The sequence below is a fragment of the Pinus tabuliformis genome, chromosome 1_1 (genome assembly GCF_031772625.1).
Source record: "Pinus tabuliformis cultivar Carrire ecotype Pingquan chromosome 1_1, CPIR1, whole genome shotgun sequence".
NCBI lineage: Eukaryota > Viridiplantae > Streptophyta > Pinopsida > Pinales > Pinaceae > Pinus > Pinus tabuliformis.
In genome coordinates, this window is record NC_142297.1 from 118912725 (window position 1) to 118934963 (window position 22239).

The 22239-nt window shown below is 37.4% G+C and overlaps 1 protein-coding gene across 1 annotated transcript; it reads left to right on the plus strand.

The window, feature by feature from the left end:
• The first annotated feature begins 734 nt into the window (after window positions 1–734).
• LOC149211930 (disease resistance protein Roq1-like) lies at window positions 735–4243 on the plus strand. The gene is made up of 4 exons (XM_089391620.1): window positions 735–1389; window positions 1495–2569; window positions 2671–2946; window positions 3072–4243. Exons 1-4 carry the CDS (start codon window positions 926–928, stop codon window positions 3855–3857), a joined length of 2601 nt encoding a protein of 866 aa, XP_089247746.1. The 5' UTR covers window positions 735–925; the 3' UTR covers window positions 3858–4243.
• Window positions 4244–22239: the final 17996 nt, after the last annotated feature.

A 22239-nucleotide genomic window follows, 5' to 3' on the forward strand; every position in this document is an offset into this window, starting at 1 on the left:
ATTTTCCAATTTTTTAACATTAATTACATCATGAATATTACAATTTTTTATTATAACTTGTTTTATTTTGATAAATATTAATTATAAATCTTTACCATCTTAATTTTTTGCACCATAAATTAATCACAAAGTCAACATTGTTTATTTAAACCAATAAAATTTTATTCTTGTCGTATTACTCAAAAAGCAAGGACCAGCAAGCTCGTGGTCTTTCATGTTGTTTAAGAGTATTTTAAATAAAAAATGAATATCTTTATATATAAAGATATATTGTATGGATGGGATATGCTTGGCATATTTTGGAAGTCTAACGTGTGGTTCATAAAACATTTATGGAGGGGAATATAAAAGTGAAAAATACTGCAAAGAGTGTTCGATAGAACATTTACAGAGGGGAATATAAATGTGAACATTCAATAATTTTGAAGGATGGATCAATCCGGTAGAATTGTTTTATATATAAATATATGCATTGTACCGCTGTGCGGGGGTGAAAGCTACCATTGAAAACGAGGTATATGTTTTACTTATTTGGATGTTTCTTCAAGTTGAAGACCGCATACAGTTGGCCCCGCAAAATAATGTGTATGGATCCCAATTGTATCGCAAATGTATTGTATATTTGGATGGGTGAAAGCTACAAGGTGTACATTTTTTTGGCAATTTGAATGCAGGTCAAGTTAAGTTGGGCCTACAAAATGACGACAATGCTGATTGGGTAGCAGTCACACCACGATGAGTGGAGAGGCGTTGGGTATTCCATGAATCATAAACAAAGGCGTCAAGGGTTTACCGTGTATATGTATATCTCTCTGCACACTAACACACCCATCAGCATTCTTGATTGCAATCTATTGCACAATCTCTCCGAGGCTCTGTGCTCATTTCCTGTTCCATTTTCATTTCTAATTTCTTCTAATTTGCAATGGACGCATCCACCTCTACCGCTGCTAATCCCAAAAACAATGAGTACGATGTCTTCATAAGTCATCGTGGTCCTGATACAAAGAAAGGTTTCGCCAGTCTTCTGTACCATCGCCTTATTTCATTTGGATGGAAGGTCTTTCTCGATCAGCCGGTGCTGGAACGGGGAGTTCTTATAAATCCCCAAATCGACAACGCTATAAAAACGGCGTCTGTCCAGGTAGCTATCCTTTCCCCCCGATATGCTGAATCTGATTGGTGTCTCAATGAGCTCGTGAGCATGCTTGAGACAGGACCTACCATTATTCCGGTATTTCTCAACGTCGAGCCCTCTAAGGTTCGGTGGGAATCCCTCCAGAAACTTGAAGCTAAAAGGCGGTACGACCCCGACACAATTGAAAAATGGAGAAAAGCTCTTCGTGGGGTTGCAGATATAAGTGGTTTCGAGCTAAAGGCGTGTAATGAGTGAGTACTCAACTTTTCCATTTTCCAGAGAAGTTTTTGTTATGTTGCAGATATGTATAGAAGCTTTCTCATTAGGGATGTTTCTATTTTCTTGTGATTGACCAGCGACGAGGGGGAGTTGCTAGATCAGGTGGTTGAATGTGTGCTGAAAAATGTTAAAGGAACAAGCTTGAATGTTGCTGACTATCCAACTGGTTTGGATGACAAGGTTAAAGACTTTGAAAGAATTTTATTGCCTAAACCTCAGGTAGTAGGAATTGTTGGTTTAGGGGGTGTCGGAAAGACGACCTTGGTAAAAGAATTCTTCAATCTAAGGAGTTCAAGTTACAGTAGATCTTGCTTTTTATCTGATATCAGAGAAAATGCAAGTACACCCTCTTTAATTTCATTGCAAAATAAACTTCTTAAAGACTTGACTGGATCAAAACAGGTAATAGACAATATCGATGTAGGGATAACAACACTTAAGAAACATCTCTCATCCAACAAGGCCTTAATAATTTTAGACGACGTAGATAACGTGACTCAAGTGAATGCGCTTTGGCCGGTTCACACAGATCTCCACTCTGACAGTTTAATATTGATTACATCTCGGAACACAGATGTTCTCATAAGCTCACGAGTGGAAGGGTCATTAATATATACCCTGACTGGCCTTAATGTAGAATACTCTAGGAAACTCTTTTGCTGGCATTCCTGCAGGCAGGCAGATCCACCCGAAGGATTTGAATCTCTTGTGGATAAGTATTCAGACGCCTGTGATGGTTTGCCTCTATCTCTGAAAGTGTTTGGGGCACTTGTGTATGGAAAAGAGAAGGGTTATTGGACAGAACAATTGGATAGACTTCAACAAACACTTCCATCAGAGATTAAAAACAGACTTAGGATTAGCTACGATGCATTGGAGGGAGAGGACAAAGAAATCTTCTTAGATATTGCATGTTTTTTTACAAGATATAGTAGGGATACTGCCATAAAAATATGGGAGGGATCAGGCTGGAAAGGTCGGCTGGGCCTTCAAAATCTACAGAGTAGATGCCTTGTAACAGTGGGCAATGAAAACGACCTCCAGATGCATGACCAGATTAGGGACATGGGAAGAGAAGTTGCTGAATCTTCGTTGCCCCATCGCATTTGGCGTTGGCCAGATCAGGTCATCGAAAATTTGCTGCTGCAATCAGTAAGTGAACTATTCAACAAAAAATATAGATCACTGTTTCAAATTTTAATCGTTTTACAAGAACGGAAAGGTAATAACTATCATTTTTCAATAATGCACAGAAACTTGTCGTGCGCGGAATCAAGATGGATTCTAGTGAATGCAATCAGGACGATGATTTTTATGGCGCTCTTCGTATGATGAGGTTGAAACTTCTTGATACACAAGGATGTATCTTGGAACGCATTATGAAATGGGTGAAGTTCCCAGATCTGATATGGCTACGCTATAGGGAGTGTCCCCACGCTTCCCTGCCTCGCTGCATTCCAATGAAGAAATTAAGGGTTCTACAAGTGTCCGGGAGGTCATTGAAGACATTGTGGGACGAAGAAGCCGAGGTAAATCGAAATTTGTGTGAACGTTTATGTGTTTTGTTGCCTCAACATTAATGTAAAGATTTTGTAGATGAGAATCCTTATCTATACACCACTTTCTTATAGTTGAAGCCGTGAACATTTTGCAGCCACCAGAGGAATTGCGGGAGTTAGAGATTTATGGTCCGTTCAGGAACATTCCAAAGTCCATAGGGCGGCTAAAGAACCTCGAACGGATTGTCGTCGGCAGGTTTTCAAATATAGGACGGGTTAATCTTATAGAATTGCCAGAAGAATTTTGTGAGCTGAAATCTTTAAAGGCCTTGGTGTTAAAAGAGTGCTCAAGGTTGAAGTCACTGCCACATTCTTTTGGTAAGTTAACAACCCTCGAACAAATTGATCTCTCCCTCTGCCGCAACTTGGAGACGCTACCAGATTCTTTTGGTAGTTTAAAGAACCTGGAACACATTGATCTCTCAAATTGCTACGATCTGAGGAGCCTGCCAGATTCCTTTGGTTGTTTAGAGAATCTCCAACGCATCGATCTGCAGGGGTGCCACCAGTTAAAGAGGCTGCCTGATTCCTTTGGTAAACTAAAGAAGCTCAAACGCATCAATATATCAGATTGCCACGGTTTGAGGGATCTGCCAGAATCCTTCGGTGATTTAAGCAAGCTCGAATACATCGATTTTTCAAGGTGCCATAATTTGAAGAGCCTGCCTGACTCATTTGGTAATTTGACCAATCTCCAACGCTTCAATCTCTCAAATTGCCACGATTTAGAGACGCTGCCAGATTGTTTTGATAATTTAAAGAACCTGCAAGACATCGATCTCTCAAAGTGCCACAATTTGGAGAGGCTTCCAAATTCTTTGCGGAATCCAAATAAATCTAAAATTCTTTGTTTGGAGGGTTGCCCTTATTTAACCATGTAAACACCTAAAATATCACCACATTTGAAGTGGTACACAGAACAATTATATATCAGTATAATACAGAGCTGAAAGAATTGCCAAGTGCATTAGGGCCCTTTGTTGAATACACTGCCGCCTGTGCTGGGTGACACACAGAACTTGAAGGAATTGAAATTGATATGAATTCAAATGTTTGGCAGCTTCTGTTGTACTGTTGACTCTCTGGTCTCGCAAAGAACTGAAATGTTGGCTGGATTTCCATGGACTGTTAATTAAATTGGTATTAGATGTTTGTCTATCACTTGGAGATGAAATTAAGGTAAGGTCGTCTTTCAATTTCAAAGACTACTTACCTTCTGTTACATATTAGAATAAACTATTTTTTAATAAATAGCAAGTTTCAACAACTTTGACGTTCGTTGAGAATTGAACTAATTTCAGCAATCAAGACTTCTTCAAATAGGTTACAATTGTTACTCTGATTGACCGAAAATGGCACGGACGCAATGCTCTAAAAATACCATTTTCCCCTTTAAATTTTGTTTTCAAAATGTCCAACCACCACAAAATATAAGTTGGATTTTCCAAAATTATTAATCATCATACCTATCTATTTAGTTCCTGATCATAAAACATCTAACTCCCAGGAAATTGTGTAAAGAAATAAGATTTCTGTTGTTTTGTTGTGTCCGATGAAAGTGCTTCAATCACTATAATGAAATCAATTTTTTATTTTTTCTAAAAGTATAATCGAATGTTTTATAAACCAGAGCTAGAGGCAGCAGTATTCCCTGCCAAGCAAGTTCACAACGAAGACGATCAAGTATCATGTTGTCATTATATGGTTGCTGCTACAAATTCTTATGTATTAAGTTTTGTACATTTCGATGACGCTAATCAGCTTGAGATAAAAGAAACTGTTGCTTAGCACATATTTTAATATGAGAAACAATGTTCAGTCTATTTAGATTCTGATTTCATGAATACCAATAAGCTTTTGAGATTAATTTATAGCATCTAAAGTTGGTCCAGTTCTCCAATGTATTCAGGAATATCCGCAGAGATCATATTGTTTCTTAAGACTCTAGCACAACAAAACTGCGTTTACATAGCAAAGTTGTCTCTTTACATAGCTCCGCGTGAACCTGTGGGTTATGGGCCCACGTATATATCGGAAGCATTCTAATTGGTGGACTTCACAACAAACCCGACCAATCACCCTCGGTCCTTTGAACTCATATGGCCGGACCCAAAAGGAAATAAACCCTAGTTCATAAAATATCATGTCCACCAAAAATGTTAACCCATGCGCACATTCGAGCGCGATTACTGTCCGATTAATCAACCAATGAATGGTCTTGATGGCCGGAACTCAACGAGGTTTTAAGCCCGTTGTATAAAACCTTATCGCGTTCGTTTTTGAAATAAATGGCCGTGCTTGTTGCCATCTGATCACGCACTAACGGACGGTCCAATCATCCTAAACCTTGAATCCTTTTTGATGATTTTCTCGTGTCCGCTAGCCGAGGTAACTTGCTTGCAAGTTTCCACGTGATCACCGTGGATCTTCTTCCATCGGACGGCTATGATGTTTCCTTCACCATTCCTCTTCCATTGTTATTATCCGTCGATCTGGCCGATCCAATGGTTCCCGTTCTTTGCCGTTTTAATTCTTTCTACGCCGTTGATCTTCTATTTCAACGATGTGACTTAATCCCCACCATTCTTTCACCCTTCACTATCCCTTTACAATCCTTTAGGAATTTGAGAAAAAGCCTGCGTCCTCCACTATAGAAGATAGTTCTCAATCTTCCTCTGTCTACTGTGAAAACCAATTACGCTCACTTCTGGCTAATCCCTCCGTCCATTTAAAAGGGAAATCCTGATCTCTACATGCCTATACACAGGTTTTATTAGACAATTAAATACTAATCCCGTAAAGGAAATTTCGTCAGTCATTCATGCTATTCAACACAAAATTCCACAGTATTTCTCAGATTCATAGTCAATGCACCATAAGGCTATTAAGACACATAAAAACACAAATTCTCACACATGATATATACAAATCCACACTGTTTTGGTATTTTTATAAAATATTTACAAGGAAAACAGTCACATTCGACTGTTTCAATTCTTTTCCATAAAATCCATCTACTGCTCTTCCTAACTCCTCACTCTTGCTCTTACTATCTTCTTGCTTTCTAACCCCTAGCTAGCCTCTAGCTAACCTCTAGCTAACCTTTCAAATTATTCAAAAGATCACAATTTATACAAAAACGGATTCATGAACCAATTTAGTTCAAATCCAACAATCTATCACTCTCTCCTAAAGTATCTCTTCAGCTCCACTCTTTTCTCGAACAGAAACCCAAATTAATCATTTAAATCCCTCAAATGCTCACTCTTCCTAGGATTACTCAACTATTTCTAAGATCTCTACATTCACTACATATTTTCCATAAATAAATTTACAATTAAAATCCCCTCAACTCAACTAAACTTATGAAAATAAATAAAATGATTAAGGGAACCCACTCCTTTTAGTAAATGTGTTATAAGACTCTTAGGTCTTATAAACCTTGAAGAATGCTCCTGCATCAAAAAAAATAATGAATTATAGCATAAATTAACAAAAGAGAAATATCAAAATAACATCATAAAAAGCATATATATTTTAAAACAATGTTTCCATCATCCATGGAACCAGTACCACACACATAAAAAGCAACTATACATCACTCGCAATGTATTCAAATTTTTTAGGCTATGTAGGAATGAAAGAAATGAGCCACCTCGAGGTATATCACATGCAATGTTTCTTAAACAATAGCAAGTATATGTTAGAAAAATTTATGAAATTTGATTTTCGTTTTCGCGGAGGGGAGAGGCAGAGAGTTATGGCTTTCGCGAAGCTACTGTTTGCGCACTGTGAAGCTGCTTTCACGCAGCTACCTTCGAGTACCGTGAAGCTATTTCCGAGACTTGGAGACTTGTATTTCGCCCAGCGCGGAACTATTGGAGAGACTTAATGAATACTCACAACAAAAATAACAAGATAGGTTTGGAGCAACACACTAAAACTTAGTATTCATTTCTTAAACATGAAAACACATTTACATGAGATTGCAGCGCATTTACAAAGTAAAATAAGAGTTTTATAGTGATTTAAACTTACGCGAAATAACACACAGTAAAACAGAGTAACTGTTGTTTTCACGCACCCACCAAAAATTGCTCCACCATTTTCTCCATAGAGACTTGCGCTTTTTTTCTTACCTCTTACTCTCTCTAACCTCTCTACATAGTCAAAATGAATTTTACATTCATATTTAACTCAACATACAATTTTTACATTTAATTCATGACAGAGCAAAATAATTAATATGATGTTGTTGTTGAGTGTGTTCAGAATCACGCAGGTGTTTCTGGAGTGTGGGCAAAGGTTGCTGAATGAATGCTTGCCCATATCTATTTACCAAAGTACATAACTTCTTTAAATGCCTTTGCTAAGTTTCTGAATGGTTCGCGTCTGGCTTCGGTCCTTCTATCTTCAAGCAGAGACGCAACCTGCAAAAATACGTCTGACAGGTATGGCTTGCTGTCAAGTTGTTTATTGCGGTGGTTGGTATTATTATTTCCAACACTCCCCCTTAATCACAACTGCCACCATTGAAAATTCCAAAACAGTTTCTGAGATAAACAAAACTTTCACCTGCCAATGGCTTTGTGAAAATATCACCAAATTGTTCCTATGACCTGCAGTGCTACAACACAATTTCATCATTGTTAATCAAATCTCTAGTAAAATGATATTTAACATCAATATGATTGGTCCTTTTGTGGAAATTAGAATTCTTTGACAATTCAATTACTGAGGTGTTGTCACAGAAAATAGTTGTCATGCCCTCTTGGTCAAGACGAAGATTCCTCAACATCCTTCTCATCCAAACTGCCTGACACGACGCTGTTGTTGCTGCGACATATTCAGCTTCTGCTGTTGACGGTGACACTATTGCTGCTTCTTGGAGGCCCATGAAATGGCCCCTGAACGCAAATGAAAAACATATCATGACGTGCTCTTTCTGTCATCGACACTGCCTGCCCAATCATTGTCAGTGTAGCCAACCAGCGTGAACTCACTTGTTGTTGTGTACAAAATGCCATATTGTTTTGTCCCATTGACATACCTTAGAATCCTTTTCGCTGCTTGCCAATGTGTCTCCTTGGGTGTCTCCATGAACCTTGACACCAAGCTTACTGCATACATTATATCTGGCCTAGTGGCGGTCAAATACATCAGACTGCCTATCATGCCTTTGTATAATGTCGGATTGACATTGCTGCTGCAATCTTCTTTGCTTAACTTCAACCCTATGACATTTGGAGTTGGTGCGGACTCGCTGTTCTGCATTTTAAACCTCTCCAAAAATTTTGCCACATACTTTGCTTAAGAGATAAAAATGTCATTTTTTGTTTTCTTCACTTCTATGCCCATAAAATATCTTAGCAATCCCAAGTCAGTCATTTCAAACTCACTCTTCATGACTTGTTTGAAATCAGCGATGAGGAAATCATCACTGCCTATAAAGATCAAATCATCTACATATAAGACGACAATGCGGATCTTACCTTCGCTCTCTTTGATGTAGAGAGTAGGCTCACCATCACATTTGTCGAAACTATTGTTCAACAAGTAAGCATCTATCCTGTTGTACCATGCACGCGGTGCTTTCTTCAACCCATAAAGAGCTTTCTTCAACCGATATACTTTATCTTCTTGGCCTTCAATCTCATAACCAGGTGGTTGCACGACATACACTTCCTCTTTCAGCACTCCATTCAAGAATGTTGACTTTACATCCATCTGATACACTGTCCATTTATGTTGTGTGGCAATCGCCATAACTGCGCGCACTGTCTCCATCCACGCGACTGGTGCGAACGTATCCATGTAATCTTTTCCATGCCACTGCTTGTATCCTTTGACAACTATCCTTGCTTTGTGCCTTTCAATCTTTCCCTCAATGTTGCTTTTGGTCTTATAGACCCACTTCACTCCAATGACATGTTTTCCTTTCAGAAGACTCACTAACTCCCATGTATCATTCCTTTCTATTGCTTCTATTTCTTCCTCCATTGCCGCAACCCATTTTTCTTCTTTGACTGCATCTTCAAAGTGGATTGGGTCATCTACATGACAAAATAATGCAAATAAGGAATTCAGACCTGCGCTACTATCAACTTCATCTTGCTCATAAATTTCATTTAAATTTCTGAATTTTGGCCTTCTTGTGCTTGCTGAAGATGGGCTTGATATGTCACTTGGTGTTGCGCTTCACGGTGTGCTTGGAGAAGCACTTGCTTGGCTGCATGAAACTATCCTATTATTTTTTGATGGCATTGCTTGCTTCCTGCTTTGTTGCGCTTGAATAGGAGTAGAGGGAGTCATTGTTGAGGAATTACTTGCTGCTGTTAATTCCTCTCTGTCCTCATGTGGTATGCATGCTTTGACATTGATTGTCTTTTCTAAACTTCCATCCCACGCTTCCTCTTCTATGAACTGCACATTTCTACTGATTATGACTTTCTTGGTTAATGGATTTATCACTGTATCCAACAAATATGCATTTCTCCCCCTTGCTGTCCAACTTCTTTCTCAACTCATCCGGGACATGTGCATAAGCTACACATCCAAAAACTCTCATGTGAGTGACACTATGCTTTCTTCCACTCCATGCCTCTTCAGGAACAATGTTCTGGATGCTTTTGGTTGGACATCTATTCAAGATATATGTTGCACAAGCAACAACTTCAGCCCAATAGTCATTTGGCAAATGCTTTGCCTTCAACATACTCCTTGCCATCTCCATAATGGTCATATTCTTCCTTTCTGCCACACCATTTTGTTGCTGTGTATATCTTGTTGTAAACTGCTTGTGAATTCCATGCTCCCTGCAAAATTGAAGGAAGTCATTTGAGATGTATGGTCCACATCTGTCAGTCCTAAGGACTTTGATGAAATGTCCACTTTGCTTTTCAACAAGAGCCTTGTATTGGCGAAAGCGCTCAAACACTTCACTTTTCTGGTTTAGGAGAAAGACCCATGTCTTCCTTGTGTAGTCATCTATGAAATTCAATACATAGTGACTGCCGCCAATTGATGGTGTCTGCATTGGTCCACATAAGTTTGAGTGGACAATCTCCAAAGGTGCCTTTGCCCTCACTGAATTTCCTGCTGGAAATGTCTCTTTATGTTGCTTGCCCAAGATATATCCTTCACATATACTGTCTGGTTTTCCTATGAGTGGTAAACCCTTCACCATGTCTTTCCCATGCAGCAAATTCAAACCTCAAAAGTTGAGATGTCCAAATCTCAAGTGCCATAACTAGTTTTCATCTTTTACCTCTACTTGAAAGTTTACTTGTGTGATAGCTGCCCCTTTTCTTCCATTTTCTTGTGAGTTCATAGATAGTTGTGCTTGTGCACCTTCTTTCTGCAAATCTGATATTATTGTTAGGGGAAACATTCTATTTTCTATCATCTGAACCTTTGCAATCAACTGTCTACTTAGAGGCCTATCCAAAATTGTGCACATATCATTTTTAAAGAAGACATTGTAGCCTTTTTGCATGAGTTGTCTAATGCTCATGAGATTATGTTTTAGATCGAGGACAAAGTAAACATCAGAGATGTATTTCTTCTCCCCCTTCTTTGTTAGGATATTAACTCTTCCTTTACCCATGACAAAGACTTTGCTATCAGTCCCTAGTGTCACTTCAGATTTCCCACTTTCATCTAGATTAGAAAACATTTATATGTTTCCTGACATGTGGTTGCTACACCCTGAATCTAGATACTATATATCACTCTGTTTTTCTTGTGCTACATTACAAGCTAAAAACATGCTATCATGGTTCTGATTTTCTCTTGTGAAATTTACACTTGGTTTGTTACTAATGTCATATTGCTTCTTTCTACACTCATTTGCATAATGACCTTACTTTTTACAGTAATGACATTGAACTTGAGATTTATCATACCTCTAACCTTGTGCTTGATTTTGGCTTGGGCCTTGACATGGATTTTGATTGCTGCCTCTTCCATTTGAGCTTGAAGGGCTGCTTCTTCCATCTCTGTGTGGGATTCTTCCTCTTCCTCTAGCATATGATCTTTCTCTACCTCAACCTCGACCAAATGATACTTGTGTCTTGAAGGCATGCTCCAATGAGGAGCTTGCTGCTCTATTCAGTCTATGTTCATGAGAAATCAGTGATGCATTAAGCTCATCCACTGAGAACTGTGAGAGATCCTTTGTCTCTTTTATGGCCACAACAATGGCCTCAAACCTTGCTAGCAAACTTCTCAAAAATTTCTCAACTATTCTTCTTTCCTCAAGTGTCTCACCATGAGACTTGATTTGAGTAACCAACCCACTTACATGTGTAAAAAATAAGTCTATATTATCAGACTATTTCTTACAAAGTGTTTCAAAATCTCTCCTTAACATTTGCAGCTTTGTTGTCTTGACTTTTTCCATGCCTTGGTAGGCTGTCTCAAGGGTGTCCCATGCTTGCTTGGACTTCGTTGTTGCTGCAACCCTTGGGAAAATACTTTCATGAACTGCTTGGAAAATATAAAACAGGGCTTTTGAAGCCTTCTCCCTGTTGTCCCTTAACACATCTCTTTTTTGTTGAGATAAAGCATTGTATGTTGCTGCATCTGCTGGTTCTTGAAAACCATTTTCCACCAAATCCCAAATGTCTTGAGAAGAAATAGGGCCTTCATTGTAATAGCCCAATAAATATAATTTTTGGCATTAAACTGAGGTATTTGAGGATTAGTCAAGCTTGTGCTTGATGTTTCCATTTCTGAACGTAAAATAAAAAATTTCTACCTGCTGGTAAATATGCTAAAAAACAATGCGCACTCAAAAACAATTTTCACTATTAGTAAAAACACTTGTTTTTACATTAACAGAGTTTAACCTACTCCGATACCATGTTAGAAAAATTTATGAAATTTGATTTTCGTTTTCGCGAAGGGGAGAGGCAGAGAGTTATGGCTTTTCCGATGCTATTTTCGTGAAACTAGGTTTGCGCACAGCAAAGTTGATTTCGCGTAGCTACCTTTGGCACCGCGAAGCTATTTCCGAGACTTGGATTTCGTTCAGCGTGGAACTATTCAAGAGAACAAGATAGGTTTGGAGCAACACACTAAAACTTAGTATTCATTTCTTAAACATGAAAATACATTTACATGAGACTGCGGTTCATTTACAAAGTAAAATAAGAGTTTTACAATGATTTAAACTTACGCGGAATAACACACAGTGAAACAGAGTAACTGTTGTTTTCACGCACTCACCAAAAATTGCTCCACCATTTTCTCCACAGAGACTTGCGCTCTTTTTCTTATCTGTTACTCTCTCTAACCTCTCTACACAATCAAAATGAATTTTACATTCATATTTAACTCAACATACAACTTTTACATTTAATTCATGACATAGCAAAATAATTAATATGATGTTGTTGTTGAGTGTGTTCAGAATCGCGCAAGTGTTTCTGGAGTGTGGGCAAACGTTGCTGAATGAATGCTTGCCCATATCTGTTTACCAAAGTACATAACTTCTTTAAATGTCTTTGCTAAGTTTCTGAATGGTTCGTGTCTGGCTTCAGTCCTTCTATCTTCAAGCAGAGACGCAACCTGCAAAAATACGTTTGACAGGTATCGCTGCTGTCAGGGTGTTTATTACAGTGGTTGGGATTATTATTTCCAGCAGTTTATACAAGTAAAGAAATTTGAATATAATATAATCCCATGCACAAATGTTTAACAGGAATGCAGTTAAAAAATGATGATTATCTTGAAAACAGACACAATATTTATAAATGTGCAATAAGAAAGAACGGGAAAATTGGAAAGTAATGATTTGCTAAATGACAGAGGACATCACTCTTGAAGTTCTGAGTAAATTGCATACAGAAGTAACTGCTTTCTTTGGAAAATAAACAAACAATGGTAAGGATATCTATACGCACAGGCTTGTTAATTTAGTCAAATTTGAAATGTTTGAGGGAATTGGCCCCTCAAAAGAAGTTCCTTCAAGCTTCTTGCCATAAAAAAGAAACATTATTTCCTAGACACATGGAAACAAAGAAACAGAAAATCCTTACTAATTTTTCTATATATGTTTATATTTATCTGACTTCAGGTCGTCATCTGACAGTTATATTGAGCAAACCCGAAAATGATTGGTGCTTCACACAAAAGTAATCTTGTAAGGCCTTAAGTTGGCTCCAATAGTTTCCAATAAAATCTGGTATCTTTCCAATAAAGTTGTTGCTAGAAGCCAACTGCGGAACAAACAATAAGGTTGTGATGCAAACGCAATACCTACGGAATAAATTGGTGAATATAGAGAGGTAGCTCTTTCAGAACCCTCAATCTGCACTTCAAATAAATACAACTAATTTTCCTGGAAATTAAGTGGAGTGCTCCATCTTAGCTGGGCACTGCCCCAATAAAGTAGGAGTCATATTGTCTTGCTTGCCAAATCTGTGATTGACAGTGAAGCAATTTTCTGGATAGGTATTCCTTCAACTGAGACTGATATGAATATTTTCCGACAGGGCTCAAAGGAGATTGATTATGTAACATGGGCTCACAGGGCTCTGCTAACAGGGCAGGAAAAACAGGGCTCTTTATTTGGGATGTCCATTTTCAGTCATTTCCACGAACTGATCCCACTATGGATTTCCCTATATAATCAGAGATGGATACTGATTTATCTCGCCTATCCATCGAATCAATATCCATCCCCTAAGTAATTTTCATTCCTCGATCTTCTTTTCAAAAGCAATCTCTTTGAGGGGAGAAATCGAAAGGTTATCCCTGAACAGAAGAGCTTCCACTGTATCAAAAACGAAAAGTACATTCAAGTCAATAGAAGCATGTAAAGCATATTCAAGTAAATGAAAGAATCGATGGTAGTTGGGACCATGGGGGAAGCGGGGATTCAAATAGATGGTTGCTCAAGGCAAAGATCAAATGTGGTAGCCAAGTAAAATTAGGCGCGTTTTAGTGAATCGATTGCTTCGAATGTAGCTGTCAATGAAAGAAAACAGTGGTAGTAGTGCAATAGATGGTTTGTTCTATTGTTAATTCAGGAGACTGGTTGGGTGAGTCTCCTGCAAGAGTGATATTATGTTTTAATTGTAATGCTGGCTTAATTAGGCTGGTGAACCGAACTATGGTCCAATGGTACTTATGTAATATTGCGCTCAATGCCCTTTAAGCTTTAATGGAAGATGGTTGATGGACGCTTTGTCCTAAAATTCTTGTGATTCATGTTATGGTTGCTTAATATAGTAGGTTATGTTTGTTTTCAGTGCTCCAAATGCTATAATGTATGATGTTGTGCTATGTATAAAAAAGCAGCATTCCCCTTTAAATTTTGTTATTGCTTTGATGTGTATAATGGTTGTTATTGGTGTTTCCAACTGGGTTTAGTATACGAGTGTGAATTAAATATTGTAGGATGCTGAAAATGTAGTTAGTGCATCAATTTTGATTTGTTTCGTCACTACATAATTGGTAATCTCCATAGGTACTTCGAGGGCTAGTGGGGATTTGTTGACCCAACCTTGTGCATTAACCTAAGTTAGATCTTGCCCAATGTTAACAATGATTTAATTACCGGGATTGGGATCTAATATTGATAGGAATGGGGAATTCCACAGAGGAGATAATTAGTCTGGATTGAAGAAAAAGAGTGAGAATTTTTTGCAATTGAAATAGATGGTCGAAGGATTAGTAAAACAAGGTAGTTGCAGAGATATGTCTTCACTGAATTTTATGAGTTAACAAAGTGGATACAAAGGCTGAATGATGAATGTAGATATTGGCAACATGTTGAGAATTTGCTGCAAGTAAAATAGATGGTCGATGGATTAGTAAAAAAGGGCCGTTGTAGAGATATGTCTTCACTGAATTTTATGAGATTTTCTTCCTTGAGCTTCCAAATTTGTTACCAAAGTGGATGCAAAGTTGAATGATGAACATAGAGATTGCCAACTTGTTGAGCCTAAAAGATATACTCCTAAATTAGTTAAGTAATTAAAGGATGTAAGTAACAAGATCTCTCGTGTAGTAGACTATTGGTTTGAAAGTACACTGAAAGGATATATTGTAGAATTTGTTGTTGAATCCATAGTGTCATATAGCGCAACGAAGAGTAAATTTTTGAAAGGACCATGTGGAAGGTATATTAAACCGTTAACAACTTCCATTAAAATGCTTTTATGTGATTAGTGTTGAAAATGTAACTAGCGTCGGTCTTCATAATGTAATGTAAAAACAATCATTAATGTATTTATTATATTCATTATTATATATATTTTTAGTCAAAGCATGTTCTTCATGCTTATAGAGTCAAAAAGAGTCAAAAAGAATTTATTATGAGTCAAAGGAAATGTACTTGAATAATGTCCCATTTGGACATTTGTAAGAAAAAAGATTTTGAATTTTATTGAGTCAGAGTCCACAACAAATTATCAAGTCGACCCTCTTTGTGAACAAGTCAACCTGGGCCTCCAAGAGCCACTTGTTCGACCTCTTAGATAGGTATATATAGAAGACAATTCGATCACTTTGACGGATATACACTCGCTTATAGTCATATACAATTTATGCACCCAACAAAAGAGTAATAGATCAAGAAGAAGGAAAGAAAGAGCTCGCACATATGGAAGAATTTCAGTGAGAGAAGGTTGAATTTCAAAGCTTGTTGTAGGCCCGAAATTTCAGGGGCCAAAATTTCAGGAAAGTGACCAGTTTAACCTATGTTGACTTTGCATGTGGAGGTGACTTGGAGGAGGGTTGGACTTTGTGTTTTTGGTGGCAGTTCTGGTCTTGGTCATGGTCTTGGATATCTCATTTTGATATGATTCTATAAGAGAAGGATTATTGTTGGGTTTTCCCCCTTATGGGATTTTTCCCTGGCTTGGAGCCTAATTTTTGGTGTTTCTTGTCTCTAGTGCATTATGTTCTCTATATTTTCTAATATATAATTTCTTGATGACATAACTAAACAAGTAAATACTGAGAAAAGAATGCATATCAGCCACAAGTAATTACCATGATAATAAATTCTATAATTTATGTGAATTTCAACAATAAGTGAGTCATAAAGATAAAATCAGATACTATGAGCATCCAAACCCCTTATGCACAAAAGGCGAGCTGGGGGATGACCAGGGAATGGCCTAAGGGGATAGGGCCTAGGATGTAGAGAAAGAAGAAGGTAGAGAGTGGATGAACAATTGACAATTCCAAAGTCATAGTGAGATGGTATGTCGAGATGTTATAGAGTTGACAATGTGAAACAAGGAAACAAGGGAAGAAAGTACATGGTAGAAGAGGATGATAGATTTTTAGAGTGGAATATTCGGTAGCAAAAGAAGGTTTCGGCATGGTGGTGAATTAGGAGAGAGATCTATTTCAATAGTTGTAGCTGACAGAAGTCCAACAAAGAAGGTGAGAAGAGATTGATGGGCCTCTTAATTAGATACAAATTAAGGCTCGTCTAACCTTTCTTAGGCACATTTAACCTCTCCTTTGGCACTTAATAATGTATTTCTCAACTTTAATCAGGTTTCAGGGAGGTTAGAGATTATTAGCATATCTTGTGTCCCTAATGTGTTTATTGTGCAGAATATTGAGAGTATTTATTACATAGCACACAAAATCTAGTCAAGAGAAAAATATCGGATGTGTCCCCTATTGAAGGATAACCAAAACTTGGTTGGCTTAGAGCAATTACTATGCCTCCCTGTAGTTGTGAGGTCATTTGGGAACCAAATTCTATTTTTTAGGGTTTTTGGAGGGAAGCAACTCTCTCTTCAAGGAGGTTGTCACTCAACTACTTTTGTATAAATAAGGGGTTTGAGTTGCCCATTAGGGAGATTTTTTGTAGTTAGAATCACCAGTAGTTAGTGAAGGCTTTTGCCTAACACTTCAGTTTTGTAATATCTTATGTAAGAGCAGATTTTATGATCAATGAGAAGCATTTTTGTTCCTAGATTGTTCTTTATTCAGGGACCTAAGTTTCCTTGGGTTAGGGCCCAACCCAAGTGCTCAGGCCCCCTCTTTGTACTCTTATTTTCCATGCTTAGTTCAGCTAGTCATTTATGTTGTATCACTTTCAAATTTTGTTTTCTGCAGGTTGATAAGTTAGTTTGTTTATCAGTCTCTTTATGCATTTTAATTTAAGTTTAACAACAATTTTTTCATATAGTTAGCATTCTTTTCCATGCATTTAACTTGCTTATATTACTGTCTCATTACTTGCTATCACATAATTATGTCGCATCAATTAGTAATAAATTCTTGTTTTGCATACTTACATGAACTTACAAATTTACTCTTTTGAGGAATATACTGATTCATCATAGGCATAAGGACTCAGGAAGGCCTTCTTGGCCTCTCATTATCCCTCCTTTACCTTATTCATCTCTCAAACCATAAATAGAATGCATAAAACTGCTCTCGACTGTCTCTTGTAGCAAAACATGGGCTTCTGTAGCAGTCCACTGATTGCATCAAAACACCTCCAGATTTGCACCTAAAGCATGCTCATCCTTCCTTAGCATATTAAAAAATACATCAAGCCATGAGGATGGAATTTGGAATTTCAAATACCCCCTAGAATTCTTGACCTAATAGTTGTAGTAAAACTGTATTTATTTTATGCAAATTAGGGTTTAGTGTTTGAATGTCTTCTTTCGGTTGCAGGAGTATTTTCAATGCACAGTAGAATAGATTTGATTTTGTCCCAACTTGACTGAATTTATTTTCTTCCCTTTCTAAAATTAGAATACATTTACTTCTTGTTCTTTGCTTTCCTACAATTAGAGTAGGTTTACTTGTTGCCCCCTTTTTTTTTTGCAATTTTCGAGTATTTCCTGTAGCATGGATAGTAGAAGTGGTCTCTAAGTAACCTAATTTATCCTCAATTGCTTTTTCACCTACATCAGATCAACAAGAGAAGAATACATTGCATGCTACATACATAGTGTTGACCCCTCTTAAATTTTCATGAACCTTGAGTTGATAATTACAGTCAAGACCAAGAGTTTTAACATTCTTGTTGTAATATTGAGGGCCATCACTTTTTGGCGTTGTTGTTGGGGAGGTGTCAAAGTATGCATTGTTTTCTTCCCTAATTGATCCACTTTTTTATTTTCTATAAAAATAAAAACTATGCATTAGGCATTATTAATTTCAAAAACACAAAATTACATTGCATTAGCATCCTCATTCAAAAAATAAATACCAAAACAAAACAAAAAACAAAAAAATATTATATGCCTGAGAGTTAGAGATAAAACAAGAACTCACATACCACAAAGCTATTACTTTATGGTAGTAGGAGACAATTGTTCTAGTCTCTATGATGTTTAAGAGGCTAAGGAACATGAGATATCCAAAATCCAGGAAAGGTTTCGCGAGATAAGACTCAGAAATGCCTTAATTAAATTAATTAGCTAATAATTAAATTATTTCCTAAGTCTAACTTAGGGAAGTTGGTCAATTAAAGTTAATTAATTAAGGTAATTTGATTTTTCTCTAGAGACTTATATTGATGGATTAAAGTGATCTAAGCCATTGATCAGGATTAGATCTTAGTCATTTGTTGTCCAAAAAAATATTATAAGAGCAAGGCGACAGCTTGGAGAAGTGATATCAAGTGAGTTTGAGTAGTTTGAGTTACCCAGTTCGCAACATCAACAAGGGCGTAGTTGAAGCAAGGGAAAGAATTGGAGAGAAGGGGAAACTGAGATTTCAGAGGAATATTTCCTCAATATTTTCTAGTGTCCATGAGACAAGAAAGGGGGAGGTTGAATTATCTGCAAAGGAGGCCAAATGCAGTGGTGTGAATTAGTGAATTCAACCTGTGAGAGTTGTTGGAAGAGCTCATTTTAATTTTCATTTTTTGAATCAAGGTCCTGGAGGCAGAGAAAGTCTGTTTTAGAGGCAGAGGGAGGCTAGATGTCTCAGCTGGAGGCATTTTTAGGGATGTACAAATTTATCTTGAGCAGTAGTGTGAATAACCTGGGAGAGTGCAAGTTGTCGAAAGAGGGCTAGATTCAGTTGCAAAAGGAGATCTTGGATCTCCAGATTATTTTTCCAATCAAGATCTGTATTTTCTGAAGGTTTTCTAGTTAAGCAACCATTTATAATATTTCTCTCAAATTGTTGCACAATAATAAAACCCTCATCTGTTGCACTAGCTTTTCCTTCGGGTCTTTTCCAGGGACAATTGTCTAAAAATAGCAGTGTCAATTTTTGTGTGTGTGCATCTATTTTTTATTTCTGTATTTTATATTTCCACAGTGTGTTTTTTATTCTGAAGAATGCATCAATGATTTTATCATTGTTTATTGAATAATAATTCATAAGACAAATAAACTATTAACAGTTAGGAGAATCTCCAGTTGTTTCATTCAAGGAATTTTGACATGGTATCAGAGCGACAAAGATCATATTAGAGACTCTAGGTGAAAGGAAGCGAGATTTGTATAGATTCAAAGGGAGATATGAAGCACAAATTCCAGATCTACACAGGCCAACCAAACAGTGTGAATTGTTGGAGGCAAAAATTTGATTTCCAGTCCAAGTCGGTGGAAAAGTTTGATTTCTCTCAGGATCAATACCATTAGGTAGTAGGATTGTCAGAAAGGGGCTTCTAACGACCATATCAGTTAATTCACAAAGCATATCTAGCACAATGATTTTATAGCAAGGGCTTTGTAGTGGCATATCAGTGCAAGGCAAGGAAGAGAAAGCACACCCTCATGTGAATGGTTTCGACCAAGTTTGCTTTATTTCTCCAGTATTATCAAAGTTAGAGAAAGGCCAATTTATCTACGAAAAGATGGCTAAAACAAGTGGATCGAATATCTAGATTACCCATTTCACAGATTTGAAGCAGCAATTTCATTTCCAGTCATGGGATCCATTTGTTGGAGGAGGTGCAAATAGCTTTAGAGACAAAGGAAGGAAAACTATTCACCGGAATGAATTTTCACTAGCATTTCTTAGTGAGAAGTGTGAGTTGTGGGATCTAGTGCAGGGTACAAGATCTAGTGCGAGTTGCAAAGGGGTGCGAGTTTGCAATAGGGATTTGAGTCAGTTTTTTAGATCAATTTTTCAGTAGGAGTGAGGTAAATTTCTCCAGTTTATTTGATTTTTGTATTTTTCAGAGGAGATGGTTGTAGCAAGACTCAATGATCAAGACAAGCTAGATGAAGTCTCCAACTTTGGCATTTGGAAGGCCAAGATACAATTCCTTCTGGATAAGCACGGTCTTAAGGAGTTCATGACAACAATTGTTGTTGAGCCAAAATATCCTATCAAGTACCATGATTACAAGAAGGATATGGCCAAAGCTATGAGGATGGTTATCGATGGAGTTCAAGATCATAATATCATGCATATCGTAAAGAAGAACACAACAAAGGACATGTGGGATGTCGTCATGAAGTTGTACCAGGGTTCGTCTGAGAATTGGAAAATGATTCTGAAAGAGAAGCAAAGGATGGTCAAGATGAAAAAGGGAAATAGGTTACATCCTATCTCACCTAGATTTAGGGTGTCATATATGAAATTGTAGTTGTTGAGAGAAGTCATCAGATAGTGACTCTGCGCACAACACTCAATAGGTTTACCAATGAGTGGCATACATTTGTCCAAGTAATTTATTAGAAATACACAATTCCTAGTTGGGAGCACCTATGGGGTGACTTCAATCAGGAGAGGCTGAGACTCAGTCTCAAATATGATACCATTTGCAGTAGTGGCAAGGGACCAAAGGCAGAGAAGGGGAAAATGTAGCTCTTGTAGGGAAAGGAAAAACAAAGAAAGGTCCTAGTCAAGGACAAGGCTCAAAATGAGTGAAGAAGAAGAAGGACATGTCGAAAGTCAAGTGCTTTGGATGTGGTGAGCCTTTTCATTATGTCAACTAGTGTTCGATGAGGAAGAAGGACAAGTAGGGAAATAAGACAACAACTTTGGCAAAGATTTATGACTTGTCCTCCAGGTTGGAAGATGAATTTGTGATGTTTGCAGCATTATCCTCAGATGGAGGACGAGTATGATATTTCAGTATGCCAAATTGGGCAGGGTATGAGGAAGGAGCAGCAAGGAGGTCTTGATCTAGCCATGGAAGGCTTGAATAGTAGATCAAATCCAGTTGTTGTATATTCTTCACATGGATCAATACCTTTGCTACGAGAGCATAAAGTACTATGTAGCAAGAGGATTAAGAGGTCAGCAAGGCACAGTCATATAATCGAGAGATAATGTAGAGCTAGTTGCAGTTAGATGTTCGAGATGTAGTTGCAAATTCGGTTAGTTTCATTCAGATGCTAAGAAGATAGTACATAGCTATTTGGAGTTAAACACTCGTGAGATAGTTGCAATGCCAGTTAGAGTAGTTCAACAGATCAATGAGAGTTTAATACTCAGAAGGAGAAACCCTATGGAAGCTAGAATCTTCAAGTTCAGAAGATAGATCAAGCTTCCAGTTTCAAGTGCAATTTGCAAGAAATTCATGTGATTAGGGTGGTAGTATGAATTGGTTAGTTGCAAGTAGAAGGCACAGTTCCATCCAAAGAGATACTCCATGAGATGGTTTCCAACTAGGATATTTTCCAAACTTATTTAGAGGGATATTGAGACTCACCATTGCAGTGGTTGAAACAAAAGTGTAGTGACAGTAGTAGTAGGGGTATCAACAGTGTGAGATCATATCGGTTCAACTATAGAGTTAGAAACACAATCAAAGTATGTGTAGTAGCATGGTGGATAGTGACTGCTAGAATGTTTTCTTCACAGTGATTTCCAATGATAGGGAGTTAATTCAGCTTGAAGATGTGAAGAAAGGAGGTATCACAGATGTTAGACACCAGCAACATGGATTATTTTGGTTACAACATGTTCCCATAGACCAATAGGTAGTTGATATACTCATGAAGGCCCTAGGGAGGGAAAAGTTCAACTACTTCAAAGAACAAATGGGTATAGTGGAGAACATATTCCTTGCTAAGATGGAGTATTAGTTTATGGAAGCAAAAAACAGATGTTCTAGTCTCTATAACTTCTAAGAGGCTAAGGAACACAATATCTCCAAAACCTAGAAAAGGTTTCGCAAGATAAGACTCAGGAACATCTTAATTAAATTAATTAGCTGATAATTTGATGATTATTTCTTAAGTCTAACTTAAGGAAGTTGGTTAATTTAATTTAATTTATTAAGGTAATTTGATTTTTTTCTAGAGACTTTTATTTATGGAATCAAAGTGATCTAATCCATTGATTGGGATTATATCTTGGTCG

Bases quoted from the DNA above. Each gene is read 5' to 3' on its own strand.
- LOC149211930 (XM_089391620.1), top strand. From the start codon at position 926: ATGGACGCATCCACCTCTACCGCTGCTAATCCCAAAAACAATGAGTAC. The intron at 1,390-1,494 runs GTGAGTACTCAA...GTGATTGACCAG, and splicing joins GAGCTAAAGGCGTGTAATGA to CGACGAGGGGGAGTTGCTAG. The intron at 2,947-3,071 runs GTAAATCGAAAT...AACATTTTGCAG, and splicing joins TGTGGGACGAAGAAGCCGAG to CCACCAGAGGAATTGCGGGA.